This window comes from Apium graveolens, chromosome 6 (genome assembly GCF_009905375.1).
Source record: "Apium graveolens cultivar Ventura chromosome 6, ASM990537v1, whole genome shotgun sequence".
In the NCBI taxonomy this organism is placed as follows: Eukaryota; Viridiplantae; Streptophyta; class Magnoliopsida; order Apiales; family Apiaceae; genus Apium; species Apium graveolens.
In genome coordinates, this window is record NC_133652.1 from 113,225,217 (window position 1) to 113,242,499 (window position 17,283).

The 17,283-nt window shown below is 33.8% G+C and overlaps 3 protein-coding genes and 1 long non-coding RNA gene across 4 annotated transcripts; 1 reads left to right on the forward strand and 3 right to left on the reverse strand.

Annotated features, from left to right (window-relative positions):
- Positions 1–2,099: 2,099 nt before the first annotated feature.
- LOC141665398 (aspartic proteinase CDR1-like) lies at positions 2,100–3,158 on the reverse strand. The gene is made up of 2 exons (XM_074471385.1): positions 2,870–3,158; positions 2,100–2,752 (listed from the first exon to the last, which is right to left on the reverse strand). Exons 1-2 carry the CDS (start codon positions 3,156–3,158, stop codon positions 2,100–2,102), a joined length of 942 nt encoding a protein of 313 aa, XP_074327486.1.
- Positions 3,159–6,616: 3,458 nt separating this feature from the next.
- LOC141668395 (uncharacterized) lies at positions 6,617–7,973 on the reverse strand. The gene is made up of 2 exons (XR_012553048.1): positions 7,665–7,973; positions 6,617–6,916 (listed from the first exon to the last, which is right to left on the reverse strand). It is a non-coding gene; the product is annotated as an uncharacterized LOC141668395 (long non-coding RNA).
- A 253-nt stretch (positions 7,974–8,226) lies between these two features.
- On the forward strand, positions 8,227–9,035 carry LOC141668394 (blue copper protein 1a-like). The gene is made up of 2 exons (XM_074475271.1): positions 8,227–8,563; positions 8,668–9,035. The coding sequence occupies exons 1-2, from the start codon at positions 8,401–8,403 to the stop codon at positions 8,994–8,996; spliced, it is 492 nt and encodes a 163-aa protein (XP_074331372.1). The 5' UTR covers positions 8,227–8,400; the 3' UTR covers positions 8,997–9,035.
- A 484-nt stretch (positions 9,036–9,519) lies between these two features.
- Positions 9,520–10,471, reverse strand: LOC141667922 (growth-regulating factor 12-like). The gene is made up of 3 exons (XM_074474565.1): positions 10,302–10,471; positions 10,011–10,196; positions 9,520–9,860 (listed from the first exon to the last, which is right to left on the reverse strand). Exons 1-3 carry the CDS (start codon positions 10,348–10,350, stop codon positions 9,595–9,597), a joined length of 501 nt encoding a protein of 166 aa, XP_074330666.1. The 5' UTR covers positions 10,351–10,471; the 3' UTR covers positions 9,520–9,594.
- Positions 10,472–17,283: the final 6,812 nt, after the last annotated feature.

Here is a 17,283-nt window from a genome sequence, read left to right on the forward strand (position 1 = left end):
AGACAGCTGTAATAATTCAAATCATTTGGTGGGAAAACTCGAAGTCGTTTCAACTTCCAGTCCGGACTGGGGGGCAAGCAAAGCTCAAATTCTTCTAAGACAACCAACCTTAGTCCTGATTGGCTGAACTCAACGCAATACGGACTGAGGGCCAAGTAAAGCTCAAATTCTTCTAAAGACAACCAACCTTAGTCCTGATTGACTCAAAGCAATCCCCTGATTGACTGAACTCAAGGAAATCCGGACTAGGGGGCAAGCAAAGCTTAAATTCTTCTAAGATAACCAACCTTAGTCCTGGTTGGCTGAACTCAACGCAATCCGGACCGAGTGCCAAATAAAGCTCGAATTCTTATAAAGACAACCAACCTTAGTCCTGATTGAGTCAATGCAATCCCTTGATTGACCGAACTCAAGGCAATCCGGACTAAGAGGCAAACAATGCTTAAATTGTTCTAAAGACAACCAACATTAGTCCTGATTGGCTGAACTCAACTCAATCCGGACTGGGGGGCAATCAAAGATCAAATTCTTCTAAAGACAACCAACCTTAGTCCTGATTAACTAAACTCAATGCAATCTGGACTGGGGGGCAAGAAAAGCTCAAATTCTTCTAAAGACAACCAACCTTCGTCATGATTGGCTGAACTCAACTCAATCGGGACTTGGGGCAAGCAAAGCTCAAGTTCTTCTAGCGACAACAAACCTTAGTCCTGATTGGCTGAACTCAACACAATCCGGACTGGGGGGCAAACAAAACTCAAATTCTTCTAAAGACAGCCAACCCTAGTCCTGATTGACTCAAGGAAATCCGGACTGGGGGGCAAGAAAAACTCAAATTCTTCTAAAGACAACCAACCTTAATCCTGATTGGCTGAACTCAACTCAATCCGGATTGGGCGGCAAGCAAAGCTCAAATTCTTCTAAGACAACCACCTTAGTCCGGATTGGCTGATCTCAACACAATCCGGACTGAGGGCAAAACAAAGCTCAAATTCTTCTAAAGATAACCAACCTTAGTCCTGATTGACTCAAGGCAATCCGGACCGGGGGGCAAGCAAAACTCAAATTCTTCTAAAGAAAACCAACCTTAGTCCTGATTGGCTGAACTCAACTCAATCCGGACTGGGGGCAAGCAAAGCTCAAATTCTTCTAAGACAACCAAACTTAGTCCCGATTGGCTGAACTCAACGCAATCCAGACTGAGAGTAAAACAAAGCTCAATTTCTTCTAAAGAAAACAAACCTTAGTTCTGATTGGCTTAACTCAACAAAATCCGGACTGGGGGGCAAGCAAAGCTCAAATCCTCTAAACAAAACCAACCTTACTCCCCCATCCATAAAATCTGCATAAAGGAGTTGGGGCACATGATAGTACATGTAGCTCCTGCAAGGGCCAGACCCGGACTCCTAACTCGATCCAGTCCTGCACACCACTAGTCTTAGCCCAGTCCCGCAAGCCAAACCTTGAGAGGTCCTAGCACGAGGGGCACATGCCAAAACGCATGATAGAGACAACTGTCACCCATCAATCATGGGAATAATCAAGGCACGTGTCAGAAGATTCTCATAACATTCCCCAACCAGTCTCGTCCCGACACGTGTAGAGCATCCACTCCAGCCAAGTGTCCTCCGCTACTAGAACCAACGACTACGATTAAAAGGTACCAACCCCAAAACCCTACCCTTGGCTATAAATAGCTCAAGAAGGGAAGGCTTTGGGGTTAATCACTCTCTTACACTCATATACACACACAGCCACCTTGCTTTCCTTTCTATCTTCATCTTTCCCAAAAGCGAGTTCTTACTCTCACACCGGAGGCGCCGCGGGATCCAAACCCCCTTCCGGTGTTTTTTTGTAGGAGCCCCACAACAGCTACACCACCACCGCGGCGAAAGATTCAGGCACGACGTCGAAGGAGCAGCCCCGCCACCGGGAGTTATCAGGTACAATCTGCAGGTGCAAAAGAGTTGTTTGCACCAAGATCATACTCAATTTGGAAGTTAATTTGAGCTTGGTTGCCATATATGTCTACACCATCATCCGAAGGTGTCATAGATAAGCAACTCAAACCATAACCTCCAAGTTTGAATATGTTGATCTTATTCAAGATAACATTTGCCCTCAAAGGCTTTTGTTAGCGATTCCATTTCGTAACATAAATTGTAAGATTGAGCTGGATGTTGAACGGAGTTAAGACCAACCATCGCACGTACTGCTTCTTCCAAATCACTATACAGCCCTGGGTTCAACATATTAAGTGTAGTTCCGGAATCAATGATAATATTTCCTCCTTCAGTGATCTGGTTCTGTATTGTATTTCCTCCGACTGTAACAGCTTCAAGCTTTAGATAATAATAGTTACTCTCATGAGATAGCATTGGAGTCGAAACAGCATTAGCAGCTGATGCTGTATCAGCATCCTCCCCAAATTTTCGTTTGCTATTTAACCCCGAAATTCTGGGTACTAAACAGTAAGAGAACTTGTTGTGAATTGTGTTTGATAGTTGAGAATTGAGTGATAAAGCCCCTTGGCCCAGACCAACTACTCCCGAGCCATGAGTAAAAGCCCCAGCATTCATGTGACCGCAGCCAAAAATAGTGCCTGGAAACTCCGTCTCTGTTTGGCCATCAAAAGTGAAAGTATCGGTGGCTAATTCTCCATCTGTATACGATTTATCTCCATATTGGTAATCATACAAGCATTGGTTGTTTGTCTCGCCACATTTCCTTGTAGGAAGTGCACTACAAGCATCTGAAGTACATGAAACATTGTTGGAGTAAGTGTATGATTGAGATGGATCAAAAAAAGGGGCATCTTGTTCGTAACAACTGGTACAAAGCTCACACTGTATCTATATAAGGTCACTGCCTGTGTCAAGGACAGCAAATTGTTCGACTGGTGGAGTTCCTACCGCAATCTTCAGTAAGTAATTCCCACCGTTTGGGATGACAGTAGACTGGAGTTTATTTTGGTTGAAGTAGTTTCTATAACGAGCGAGCGAGTGACTTACAGCCTCAATCGACAAGTCCTCTGGAGTAGCAGAGGCATTATAAAAGGGAGATTGAGGTGAGTGTCGGTGAATAAGCTCCACGGTGAGGCCTTTGATTAGTTGAACATTGACAAAAATGATAGCCAAGATGCACAAAAGGCTTTGCATGGTTCCAAGGCTACTCTTGAGGGTTTAGCTTAATACGCAAAGGTTGTGAAACAATGATATATAGATGGGAACTCCCTCCTTATATACAGATAATTTGAATTTGTAGTACAACAACTTGCTCATAATAATATTAAGTCTAAAGTTGGAGATTAAAATGGATTAATCTAAGTGCAGAGGGCAGAAACTAACCAAGTAATTGTCCTTAACTAACTAATTAAACTTCACCACTAGTTGTAAAAGTTAGGCCCTCACTAGATTAACAACATTACAAGACGTGATTTCGACCGACGACTTGTTTCTTGTAACCAGATGACAAATTTCTGCATTGACAGATCAATCAATTCAACTGGAACCAACGTTCACGTAATGTTGTCATTTTCATTAAACCGAATTAAGATTATAATATTTATTATATCATACACTTTAAACTCTAACAAATTACAATTTAAAACTTTGTATATTATCACTAATAAGAAAATTCAGACTTGGAAGAATTAAAAAAGTTAATTTTCTTTGGTATAATATCATCACTAGGATATTTGCCCGCGTTACTTGCCAAATTTTTGCTTTTATATTTTATATCATATATAAGATTTTTTGTAATTATTTAAATTATATTTTTTACTTTGATCAAAGAAATAAAATTAATTAAAAATAATAATTTGAAATGTTAGTGATTGTATTACCGGATATGTAATTCTTTTATATATTTTGGGACAATATGTTAGAGATTTTTTCGGTATATTTTTTCGGCATCGTCAGTCTCTCTTATTTTATTTTATTTTATTTTATATCATATTTTTTTCTAAATTTAATTTTGATACAATTATATTCTTTTTAAAAATGTGATATTGTTCGATAGCCATTTATTTTATATTTTCATTATTTATTATAATTTTTACATATTTTTCAAAATTGTCTTCATTACGTTAAATGTTGAATATTTTTTGTTATTGTTCTATGTATAAGATGTAATTTTTTTTTATAATGTTGTTTGGTATATTACATCAAGGTTAGTGAAATAATTGGTATATCATTTTCTTTTTTTGAAGATAGCTGATTAAATTTAATCATAGTTATTATTCAAAAATGTATCTAATGAAATATGTAAAAAAACATTTCAATTCCAATTTCGAGGAATGTAAATCAAAATCATTATCTCCTCCAAAAACAAAGCAAAATCTTTAACTATAATATATTATTCAATCATTTCTAAAAATAAAATAAAAAAGTATGAGCATTATAATTTATAAAATCAGTGCAATATCTCCTCTTATAATTAAGAGCTTAATTTTTTACGAAGATTTCTCTGCATCGACGATATCTCGACTTTGAACCAAATTTCTTTTAATTGAAAATTTATTTTGTATGATGATGACCATTATAATGAAATCAAGAAAGATAGTAAATATTTGATTAAGACTACTTCTTCTAATTTTATTATGTATTAAGTTAGCATTGCACCACATACAATTTAAATTATCATTATTATCGTAAATAAAATAGGTCATACTCTTTGAGAAAGAGTATTTATAAATGAAGTTTGTTAGGCATATATATTGAAATGCTTATATGTCTACGAAGATTTAAGAAATAAATTATCCTCGACTTTTTATTAGATCTCAATCAGAATACATTTGTATTGTGTTCATAATTTGAGTTTCAAAAAAGTAACAATAATTTTAAATGTTATATTGATTTTTTTCGGTTATATTAGATTTGCGATCGTTCAAAATGTGTATTGTTTTTAATGTTCTTTTTTTAACTATAAATAACCGTAATTGTCATTATAAAAAATATTTATGTTTTTAATGTGAAAAATAAAAATATTTTGGTTTTAACTATATGTATTATATTTTAAGATATGTGTCATTATCATGTTCAAAACCAATAAGCATAATATATTATCTTAAGTTATAATAGATAATTCAACCATTTATAAGAATGAAATGAAGCCCACAATTGTATCAGTTGGTTAAATATGGATAATTATCTTCTTGGTCACACGTTCGAATCTCACGGAAGGAGAATTTATGATTATGCCTCTTAAGTCAGAGTCTGACAGCCTGTCACTTAAACGGGTTTAGCCAGTGCGCACATCTGAAGAGTAGCGGATGTGGGTTAAGTACAATAATTAAAAAAAATGAAATGAAAAATAAGTAATCATAAATATCATAGCATTTTAAAATCAATGATAATGTCTTCTTGTATGTGCGAAGAGCTCAATTTTTTATTGTGAGCACTTCTCGACGCGATATCTTGATTTCCATAAAATGTAGCTTTGTATTATTTAAAGATTTAAAGATAACAATACTTTTTTTAATAATCATATCTAGGGTGGCCATCCATCAAGAAAATACATAATTTATTTAAATTTTCATCATATATAGTTACAAAATTTAATTATCAAATTAAAAACGAAGTTGCACAATTTTTTTATTTAAAAAATTATTGAAATTTGATAAAATAATTTAAAGTGGTTAAAATCACATTTGTGCAAAATTATTTCACAGTAAAATCAAATTTAAAATCAATTATTTTTTTCAAATTTTAATTATTAAACATTTTATTATATTTAAATATAATAATTATTCTATATTAGCAATCATTTTGATGAAATTCTATAAGAGAATGTTAGCTATATAATCTTTTGAAGAAAGGCCATCATATCTGATCTGTATCTCTACTGTATATTTGGTTGTCGGTGGTACACAAATAAAACAGAAAAAGAGAATCGAATAAAACAGAAAAATTTTTGTAAATAAGCTTGAATAGTAGATTATTAATAGAGCAATTATTTATTTTTCCTAACGTTTAGATTTAAACTGAACAATTTATATGTGCACAAACATGTCAAAAACTAATTTAAATCTAAACAGGCTCTAAAATTTTAATAAGACCTTTTTCCAAACCAAAAAATCTAATAAAATATCAACTTATACCCAGTATTTTTTAATATATCTAAGTGGAGTTTCTCATCTTTCAGCTATATGTGTTTATTAAAAAGATATTTTTAGTTTAATCTAAAAATTTGAAAAACTACATTTACCAATTTACCATAAGGTGTAGGGAGTATTAAGTAATCCCTAAAACCATTGTTCTAAAAGCAAAAATAGACATTTATGATATAGTAGCCTTCCGATGACTAATTGGATAATCGAAATATTAATCAGATGTGCTTAATAAAATACAACAATGATTATTTATTAAACTAAGTATATTAATTTAAGAAAAAAGTGCATTGATTAATCTGATTATAAAATTGAATCTGCAAAACATATTAAAACGATTAACCATGATAAAATCTGTGACTTTTAGAACAGAACCTAAAAGTAACAAGGGGCTGTGAACTTAGAAAACACAAAAATATATAAATGAATTGATTTATAGAGAAGAAAATGTCAAGGTGTCAACATTTTCCTTCCTTCAATATGTGCTTACTGCTTATAGTACACAAATTCGTCAAAATACTGTTATGGTGCAAAATGTAGCAGAAACATATTAACAAATGCAAATGCATTAGCTTAGAAAAACGAAAAGAGGAAGAAGATAATGCAAATACATTCATTCACCAAGTATGATTAATGCTCTGAACTCTGAAGTATGAGGCCATCATTAAACTTGCAGGCAGCTAATTTGTCTTTTGAGTTTTAACTTTAATTTACCGAGCATTGCAGCAACCGTTGTGCAACAGCATTCGTCCCCAGGGTGAATCGTCGCCATCACAGCCCCTTATTTATTTACATGAAGCTCCATACCTACAAAATGTAAGTTGCATTTACGGTTCTAATTACCAAAACAACTTTAAAGATTTAACCTATTATGGAATATTCAACTTGAGGTCATTTATATGCATTATCAACAAACATAATCTTGCAATGTTGTACATAATCTATAAATCTTTATTACTGTAAATAAATTAAAGGAAACAGAGATGTAGACCACATGGCTTAGATGTTCTAAACAGCTCATTGCGTGAATCCTTAATGGATAGTCTTTACTCTTTGTTTTTCTTTATTGGGTAAACCCAAAAAATATTACTGGTATTAAGTTTTTACAGTAATAGATAATCAAAGGCAACTTAATACCTTACTATACTCCTTGCAAATATGTTGATCTACAAAGACATTCTAGAAAAAATGTGGAGCTAACTACCAACTTATTACATTTGTTGTAACAAATAATCATGCGAGTTGCAAACTTTACCTCCAAAAACATTACTCCATGTAAAAGGAGGCAATCCTATCTCCCAAAAACCATATATATGTAAACATACAGGTAATAATCTCCCTCTAAATCAATTACCAAATGCAATAACCAAAGATAAATTAAATTCTGAAAAACATACATGAAGTCTTATGAATACTCATCCATATAAAATGGACAATTTTGTCACCAACACTTCTCAAAGGCAACTGGTCAAACACTTGGTAGAACGTATCTCTGTAAATTTTTAAATAATGAAATATCACAAAACCAGTGAGAATTAGTTGGAATGACCTATACCTTATGAGATAAATCTCCCCTTCTACATCATTCTGAAAGAAAAAATAACCAAAAATCAAAACAAAATTCTTTAGAATCAAGATCGAACATTTGGACTGCGAAAAGTAAGTTTGGATAATATCAAAAAAAAATGGAGGGCATCAAAGGTAAAATTGTCATAAGATAGGATTCAGCTTTTATAATATACATAGATATACAAAAAGAAAAAAGCTCAATTTCGAGGAACCCGGAAATGCTGACAAGAAATTATTCAACATTACTTGGAAGCACCTATCAACATCGAAATCACGTATATCAAATTTTTTGTGTTTTCATTCTCTTGGAGATCAGTAGACTACTATTGTCTATTTGTCGGAACAAAATAACTAGTGTTTTGGTTTCCATAATAAGAAAACCCGCCCCGAGGATGACCTCATGGGAGTTGTTTGAGGTTATAAGATTCCTAGTGATTCTTTCTCTGTGCACAGAGTTTAGACTATGCTGCATATATAATTTCATTCCCTGATTTTATTGAGTCTTCCATTTTTTAATTAATCATACCAGGTCAAGGAAAGAGTGTTGCAGTTAAGTTATCCCATATGGCACTAAAAGTGCAATGCCGACGTTAGCCGGCTAAATATCTCTCTCAACACAATCCCTATAAATAGAACCTACACTAACACAGTGAAACTACATACACAACTAAAAATTTAAGCTAAATTTGAGCCATCGCCACCAATTCGTTTTATTTTTTACAATGGCCTCAATTAATTTTTTTGTTGCACTTGCTCTTATTTCAGCAGTAGTTGCTCCAGCCTTGGCAACTGACTTCATAGTTGGAGATGAAAATGGCTGGAGAACCAATTTTGACTACAAAACCTGGGCTGCAAGCAAAGAGTTCCATGTCGGCGATAATCTCAGTATGTCTAATCCTTTTTAGTTTGTCACATTATTTCGAGAGATATCATTGTCACTGATCTAATGTTGCTAAGGACGATTATTGACAAATTTTGATTTTTTGCAGTTTTTAGGTACTCTCCCGGACTTCACAACGTTCACAGAGCAGATTTAGTCTCCTTTCAAAATTGTACACCGTCTGCAACAAGTGTCGCTCTCACCACCGGAAATGATAGGATTACTCTTGCAAGTGAAGGCAAAAAATGGTATTTGTGCACAAAAGCTACTCACTGTGCCACTGGAAATATGAAGCTTGCGATAACAGTGTTGCCTCAGATGGGATCTCCAGCACCGGCTCCTGCTATGTCAGCAGCTACTCAACATGGAGTTAATACAATGTATTTGGCATGGATTACTGCTGCACTTGGTACATTCATGATGATGATTCTGAACTGAATAAGAATGCAGTAGTCTAATATTTGTATATTTTCCTTTTTGAGAAACTTGTACTATTTTTTCTCCTTGTCATTTGATTAAATTGTATTGGTATTCATATTCATAATATAAGAATGTTTTATTATCACGCCGTCGGTCATTGAATGGATTATTTAGGGGGAGGGGAATTCACAAAATTGGAAATTTGGAGTTTAACATTCTGCAATTAGATTGAGAAAAAAAAATACTGATTTGAATATTACCATTGGCATACTTTATTTTTTTGTTTGAAAGTGTTTTTTTTTACAGAAATTCAATTAATCAAATGCCATATCTCGTCTTGGACTTTAATTTATGACATCTTGTTGTAAGAAAAAGAGAGTGGTATCTCATAGATTAAAGTAGAAAAAATTATTGTTCTGTGGTATAATTGACAATCGCCATAGTTGAAGTGCATAAATGAAAGTATAGTATGGAAGTCTGCTTTGTAGTGGCAGAAATGTTAAGCACATGATGACAAGGAGCAGATTAACACACTATTCAGTATACTAAGGATTCATGATATTGGTCGTTAACAAACTAGACAGCAAAAGCAGTATTACACGGGTCTTACAATGAATTAGTTCAAGGCATCTGTGATTTTGGCAATAGAATTCATGCTTTCAGGGGGCAAACCTTTTTCCCCTGGATTTTGCTGCTGTTTTGCTGTTGCTGATGACCGGCTGCCTCCTCGATGCAAATGCCTCTTGCAGTACTTCTGATCTGGTCTAGCAACATCTTTGTTACACCTCCATTTCTTCCCATCAGTTCTCCTGCATCTCCCCGGTTCAGGTTCCATGTTCTTTCTATGGTTGCAACAATCTAAGCCACCAACAAATCCCAAACCTGAATCACATAATGTGTCCAAATTATCCTGTCCGACGTGCTATAACTTACGACTAAATACAAACAGTCCAGGAATAAGACATTAATTCTGAAACGTGTTGTAAAGAATAACATTTACAGGAAAATAAGCAGCAGAAGCTCATTAATCACCTTTAAGATCACTAAGAGAATGAGCAACACTTTTACATATAGGAAGAAGGAGATGATGAGGAACTGGAATTCCGCTTTCTATGAACTTGTAAATTAGCACTTGATCCCTTAGCTCTTCGATTTGTAGAAATGAGAAGCTGCATTTGCTACGAGATCTCCCATTGTCACAAATTGTTGGTTCTCTGCCTACGTAATATGCCAATAATAACATAATACTGAGATTAGTTTATTAGAAAATAAAACATGCTTATGTCTACCTATTGCAACTGGCTGTTAAAAAATTAAAGCTACCATGTTCCGTAATTCGGGCAATCTTGGAAGAAGGATTATAAGGTTCCATTATCTTATTTTCAGTCTGATGGAACAAGAACTTGCTTGTTGGAATGTATTTGTGCGTGACTGAAGTAAAATGATTGAGTTGATAATGCACGAGGACTTGTGATTATACTTGCTTCACAGATGGTATAACAGTAACACAAGAGACAAACTTATTAATAGCACCCCCTGCCAAGTCTTCTGCCTTTGTCGTGCAGTCTGTGTATATTTGTTTTTTCAATAAAATTACTATATGTTGGCATGATCTATCACAGGCAGTTAGGCACACACATACATGTGTGCGTGTGATGAATATGACCTGCATTTCTCAAGTATTTTACAGTTTGTACTTGCTGTCAAGCTCCACAAACCATAAAGACCCCGAGTTCAATAGACGATCCTGATGTTTTATGTCTATCTTTGCTGTAGCTTAAGGCTAGAAATGAGTCAATAACAATGCCCCGTTTTTGAGGACATTGATAAAAATTTGAAATTTCTCGTACCCAGGCTCTTGTAGTTGATTGGCAGATTTCTGATGATGACTTATTTCTAGAAATCGGGGTAAATACAGATTAGTTAGATAGTTGTGTTAAGTGATAGGGTTTGTTGTATTTCCGTTTGATTGGAGGAAAAAGTTTATCTTTACCTCCAAGACAAATTCTATCTTGATAAATTATCTTGATCTATTGAAAACTTATCTTTTCTAAGATTTATATTTTACATCTAACTATCGGGTTGTTTTACACAGACTTATTCAAATATTTTCAAACAAACAGATCATTATCTTATCTCTTTTTTATTTTGAATATTAAACCCGTCAAATTTGTGTGTATAAATACACATTTCTTGTTTTTCAAATTGAAACTAATGTTCATTCTACGTTTCATCTTTATTCTCTGAAAAACTCTTCTTATTTCACCCTCTTAAATATCCTATCAAATAAGATGAATTGTTTGATTTGTAATACACATCTCTTGTTTTCAAATTCAAGACTAATGCTTACACAACTATTCTTTCGGAAAACCTTTATTATTTCCATATTTTGAATATTCAGTCAAATAAGAAGATAATTTGAGTTTAAATTCTTATTATTATTCATTGCGTGTATTTATCAACTTGTGTCGGGTTGTGGCAATGATTTGATTTCAAAGGATTAGCCAAAGGTAGCCAGTGGGCTAGGTGGTAGCAATAGTGCTAGGTAGCAAGTGTGCCAAAAGGAAAAAGTTTTTTCTTGGCTATCCATTTGTAATCAAGAAAGATTGTAAGTTCTTTATTGAAGTTGATATAATACATTCTCTATGTTAGTTGGTATGAGAACTTAGATGTAGGCCATAGAATAAAAGTAGAGCAGAACCAAGTGAAAACGTCTTGGTGTTCTATATTGTTTAATCTATATATTACTGCATTTATATTTATCAGTAATTTATATTCTGCAGATTAACTGAGTCTGTCTCATTTGTTAAAGGGTCTGACACATTTACAAAGTAGATTGTCCCATTTATTATAAAAGTCAGATACTTGAATATATAGATTGTGCCTTTCGTTTCATTTTGTATCAGAGCATGTGCATTTAATCCTTTGTTTAATATTTATTTTGATAGCGATCCATGGATCAATCGGATAGGTATTCGAATAATTTTCCACCACTGGTTCTTGGTGCTGAGAACTACAACGACTGAAAATTCTGCATAAAAATCTTCCTCCAACGTGATGCTTTTGAGTGGGATGCCGTTGAAAATGGTATCACAGTCCTGATGATAGATGCCAAGCCTAAATTTCTCTAGTAACTCTCTCCTGAAGAAGTCAATTCTCTGAATCACAATGCCAGAGCTATGAATTCACTTTTAAATGGAATGGTACCTACTGAGTTACGCAAAGTGTCAGCTTGTATCATGGCTAAACAAATTTGGGATATAATCAAAGTCATCCATGAAGGTACATCTAAGGTAGTCGAACTTAGTATGCTAATGAGTGATTGTGAATGTTTTAAGTTAAAAAGAGATGAAAGTGTAAAAAATGCTCAAGAAAGATTTTTGACCTTGATGAATTCTATATCTCTTCTGGAAAGAATTATTCCATAGTCCGAAATCAATAAAAATATTATCAAGGCTTTGTTCAAAGAAATTTGCTCCTAAGTTAACCATACTGCAGGATTCGACTCTAATATCTACTATGGACACTCTTACACTCTTCAATGAACCGGAAGAGTTCGAGAATCAATTACACATGTATGATGAAGAAGATGAGGTTCCTCGGAAAAAGACTTTGGCTCTTAATGCAGATGCTGATGAATCAAACTAAGATTCTGATGAGGAAATTGCTCTCTTGACCAGGAAATTCCATAAATTTCTCGCTAAACAGAATGCATCAAAATGTCCCATGAAATTGCAAGTTTCCAAGAAGGATTTCAAGTCTAATTCTAGAAAAGAGAACAAAACTAATTCAAGCAAGGATGCATGCTTCAAATGGGGGAAAAATGGGCATTTTAATAAGGACTTCTTCAAGCTCAAAACTAAGAAGAAAGCATTATTGACATGGAGTGATGATGAATCTGATGTGGAAATCGAATCGGATGATGAATTTGCTCAATTGTGTTTTGCTGGACTTGAAGATAGTTCCAATGACAATGATGAGGTACAAAATGTTCAATATAGTAAACATTCCAATATATCTCAAATTGTACTAACCTTGCAGGCTTAAATAGAAAATTAAAAGAAAAGAATGCTTATTTTGACAAAGCATTGAGTGAGGTTCTCAATGAAATGGATGATTCTTTGAAAGGTGAAATGTTGGCTGCTAAAAATAAGTCATTAGCCGAGAAGGTCTATAAGATTACAAAAGAGAATGAGATTAAATTGAAAGACGTTTTTCTTGAGGCTTTAAAGAAAGAGTCAGACTCAGTTGAACAAGAAACTGTCAAAAAAGATAGTGCACCTGACCCTGTGGTTCGTGAATAAGTCATACAGCTAGAGAAGGATCTAGCCCAGTGTTTTTATGGTGAAGGAACTCAAAATGCTATACTTGCAGAAAAAAACCTTCTCTTAATAAAGAAGGTATAGGATGTGAATTATTCAAGAAAAGGTGTTAAAAGAAATTGACGATATCAGTTTTATCTATCAGAGTTTGCCATCAGTATTTGATATCAGAGTTTGATAGAGATGACATCATCAGCATTTATCATCAGTATTAGTTGATCAGTATTTGTCATCAGTATATGTCAAGCTGGAAATCAGGAGATATCAAAGGAGGAGATATTTGCAGGAATATATCGGTGTAGGACTTTACTTATTGTAGAAATCAATAGATGGGTATGTATTATGATTCCTTATTCAATTGGAACATATCTTCTAGATTGATTGTGTAGCTGTGCAATATATAAGCACAGGTTAGGTTTATACTATATGTGTTGGTTCAAATTGATATATCATTTATATAACCTAGCAGCTCTCAAGGATATTTGTTCATCATTTGAGAGAGTATTATAATCAATTTTTATTCATTTATATAAAAACTATTCTTTCTGTTGAGTTTGTTAATTCGATTGACTGTTTAAACTGTATTCACCCCCTTTACAGTTGACCTAACAATTGGTATTAGAGCTTGTTGTTGATATATAAATAATTTAAGATCCACAAAAACAATCATCAATGGAAGATAAAGAAACTCAACAAAATCCCCCACCACAAGACACAAACCAAATCAACCATTACATGAGCAAATATGAGGCTATCAAGGTTCCAATCATGAGGATTCATGAATATCCAATCTGAAAAGTGAAGATGGCCTTGTGTCTGGAAGCAACAGATCCTGAATATCTGAACAAAATTTATGATGTACCTCACAGGCCCTTGAAGGTGGCTGTTGTTATTCCTGGTCAAGAAGATAAGATGGTTGACAAGGACAAAAAGGACTATACTTCTGATGATTACTCATCAATTATGAAATAAGCAAAAGTTAGACATATTTTGCATAGCAGACTTGATAGTGTCATGTCCAATAGGGTGATTGAATACAAAGTTGTCAAGGAAATTTAGGACACTTTGGAGGTCAAGTGTCAAGAACCACTGATATCAAGAAGAACAGATGGACTATACTCACTGAGGAGTATGAACACTTTGACTCAAAAGCTGATGAGTCCTTGACTGAAATCTATGACAGGTTTCAGAAATTGTTGAATGACTTGTCACTGGTTGACAAAAAATATGATTTAGAAGATTCTAACTTGAATTTTCTTCTTGCACTCCCTGAAAAGTGGGACTTGAAGGTCACATCAATAAGGGATAAATATGATCTTGATGAAACATCTCTAGATGAGATTTATGGCATGTTGAAAACTCATGAATTGGAGATGGAGCAGAGAAGCAAGAGGAAAGGGCCTAGAGCAAGACAGGTTACACTCAAGGTTGAAGAGAAACCAAGGGAGAAAGCTGGGAGAAAAAGTCATTATAAAGGCAAATCTATGATTGCAAAGTCTGATACTGAGTCATCAAACTCTAATGATGACTCAAACTTTGATAATGATTCAGACACTGAAAGTGATCATGGTAATGATGAAGAAATTCTACAGATGGCTGCTCTATTGGTTAAAAGCTTCAAGAGGATGGCCTACAAAGACTTCAAAAAGGGAAAAAGGTTTTCCAGGATCTAGCTCCTCAAACTCTGATAGGAGGAACTACAGAAGAAACTTTGATGAGAAGGAGTCAAAGTCTGGGAAGATTGACAAGTCAAAGATTAAGTGTTATAATTATGATTGAGATGGACACTTTACAGCTAATTGCAGGAAGCCAAAAGCTGAGAAGAAAAAACCTTGATTACAAAGAAGAAGTACTGGGATGATACATTATAATCTGATGATGGCGTCAACTATGCTCTCATGGAAAATTCTGAAAGTGAGGTTGAGACTACTGAGATTAAGGTACCTCAAACTACTCTTACTTTTGATACTGATGATGAAAGAGATATGTCCTAAGTCCAATCATGTATGAGGATTTAGGAATTATATAATATGTTTTGATTTCATTGATATTAATAAAAGACTTGTTTTGTTTTTATTGCGGGCTCTATCTATTTAAATGTTTAAATAAGATATACCACAGTTTAGAGTAAAGCCTTTTATGAATTGTGATGAGATCATAATAATGAGACCTAAAAGATGATAACTCTAAACTTAAATAGTTCCTGGTCGTAGGATTACTAACTGGTAATTAATAATCCGCAAAGATCGGTACATACTATGCTTGCTTCATTATGAAGGATGTCTGTTCTCATAGACATTTGTGTGGTGACACTATAGCTAGTATGTAGGTGCTTATTATAGAATAAGTTCACTGAACATGACTCACAGAGCTGAATAACTGATGGAGTTCACTCACGTGTCAGCAGTTGTTCACATAGTGATAGTTGTACAAGTATCCTTAGACTTGAGGTCATCATAGTCATCTTGTGTACACTGAACTATGCTTTGGTTTAGTTCTTAGTCTCAAGGGACAATTATAAGGGCTCTACTAGGTATAGGAATTTGTACACGAAGATAGTGTATGATCAATAAAGGATCTACCCCTTCCAGTGTAGGAAGAGAATGTTCAATGCTGATCCACTTATGTTAGTTCAGGATTCTCTGGCCAGAGTGAATGAAATTAGAAAGGAGTTTCTAATTTACATTAAATAGAACTAAGCATAGTGAATGGGAAAGCAAGTGATTAAATAAGATAGGCTTGACACAAGTTCCATGCCTTGTATTTAATCGTGACATTGCAGGGTAGAAGGAATTAATTGTACGGTAACTACTCACTGAATATGTTCTTGGTATTCTAAGCAGTGAATTCGTATTATCCGGATAGTCGCGATATGCTGAGAAGTATCCCTCACGATGTAGAATAAATATGATTAATTAATTAATCATATTTAATGAATTAGAGAATTTATATAAATAATGATAAAATAGTTTTATTATTATTTATTTCTACTACCGGCTTAATATTGAACCTACAAGGTCACACCATAAAAGTGAATGATTTAACGGTGGAGGAATTAATTAATAATGGCTGATAATTATTTATTTATGAAATAAATAATTAATTGACAAATTTAATAATTGATTAAATGAGATTTAATTGATTATAAATTAATTAAGAAAAGGTTCTTAATATTATTAACTAAGAATTTAATTTTTGGAAATTAAATCAACAGAGAGAATTATTTCTAAAGTGTTTAGAAAAAGGATTAATAATTAAAAGGTGTTTTAATTATTAATGAGAATAATAAAGGGTTAATAATAATAATATTTTATGGGAAAATTTTCAGCTGAAAATTTTGCCTATAAATATACTATTATAAACCCTATTTTTGCCTCAACTTAAATTTTTTACAAAACCCTAATTCTCTCCACCTCCTCTTTCTTCATTACATCGTTTTCTTGGTGGATACCAGTGGAGTGCTTCACACTTGAGGAGCAACTGCTAAAGATCTCCGCTTGTGGTTCTTGGATCGCTATTAAAGACCTCCATCTTTTCATTAATGTAAAGCTTCTTAAGGTAAACATACTGAACTACGAATTAAATATTATTTTTCGCATGGATCCTGCGGAGGGTTTCGGTTTTTTTAAGATTTAAATTTACGTTTTCGTTGCGTTTATGTGCTAAAAACCCTTCAATGACATCAGAGCTACTTGCGAAAAGTTTTTAATTCGTTTATGTGTTTAACTGTTTTCGATAGATGAGCATGTACGTGATTCGCCATGATTTGATGTTGATATAATATGCTTATATATGCATGGTTTTGAATATATGATATTCATGTGAGTTTGTTAGGTCCCAATTTGTTTGTAGAAGGGGGGGGTTGAATGCAAACAATACCGTTTCGTCGAATAAAATGCGGAATAAAATTGTGAAACAAAATTCAAGTTAAATAAAACTTTTATTAAACTTGAAAGGTGTTACAACTACGGTATCGATTACAA

Coding starts and splice junctions, on each gene's coding strand:
- LOC141665398 (XM_074471385.1), bottom strand. CDS start 3,158: ATGCAAAGCCTTTTGTGCATCTTGGCTATCATTTTTGTCAATGTTCAA. Junction 2,753..2,869: donor ATTTGCTGTCCTTGACACAG/GCAGTGACCTTA, acceptor CATGTACTTCAG/ATGCTTGTAGTGCACTTCCT.
- LOC141668394 (XM_074475271.1), top strand. CDS start 8,401: ATGGCCTCAATTAATTTTTTTGTTGCACTTGCTCTTATTTCAGCAGTA. Junction 8,564..8,667: donor CCATGTCGGCGATAATCTCA/GTATGTCTAATC, acceptor GATTTTTTGCAG/TTTTTAGGTACTCTCCCGGA.
- LOC141667922 (XM_074474565.1), bottom strand. CDS start 10,350: ATGGAACCTTATAATCCTTCTTCCAAGATTGCCCGAATTACGGAACAT. Junction 10,197..10,301: donor TGCCCGAATTACGGAACATG/GTAGCTTTAATT, acceptor CATATTACGTAG/GCAGAGAACCAACAATTTGT. Junction 9,861..10,010: donor TTCTCTTAGTGATCTTAAAG/GTGATTAATGAG, acceptor TATGTGATTCAG/GTTTGGGATTTGTTGGTGGC.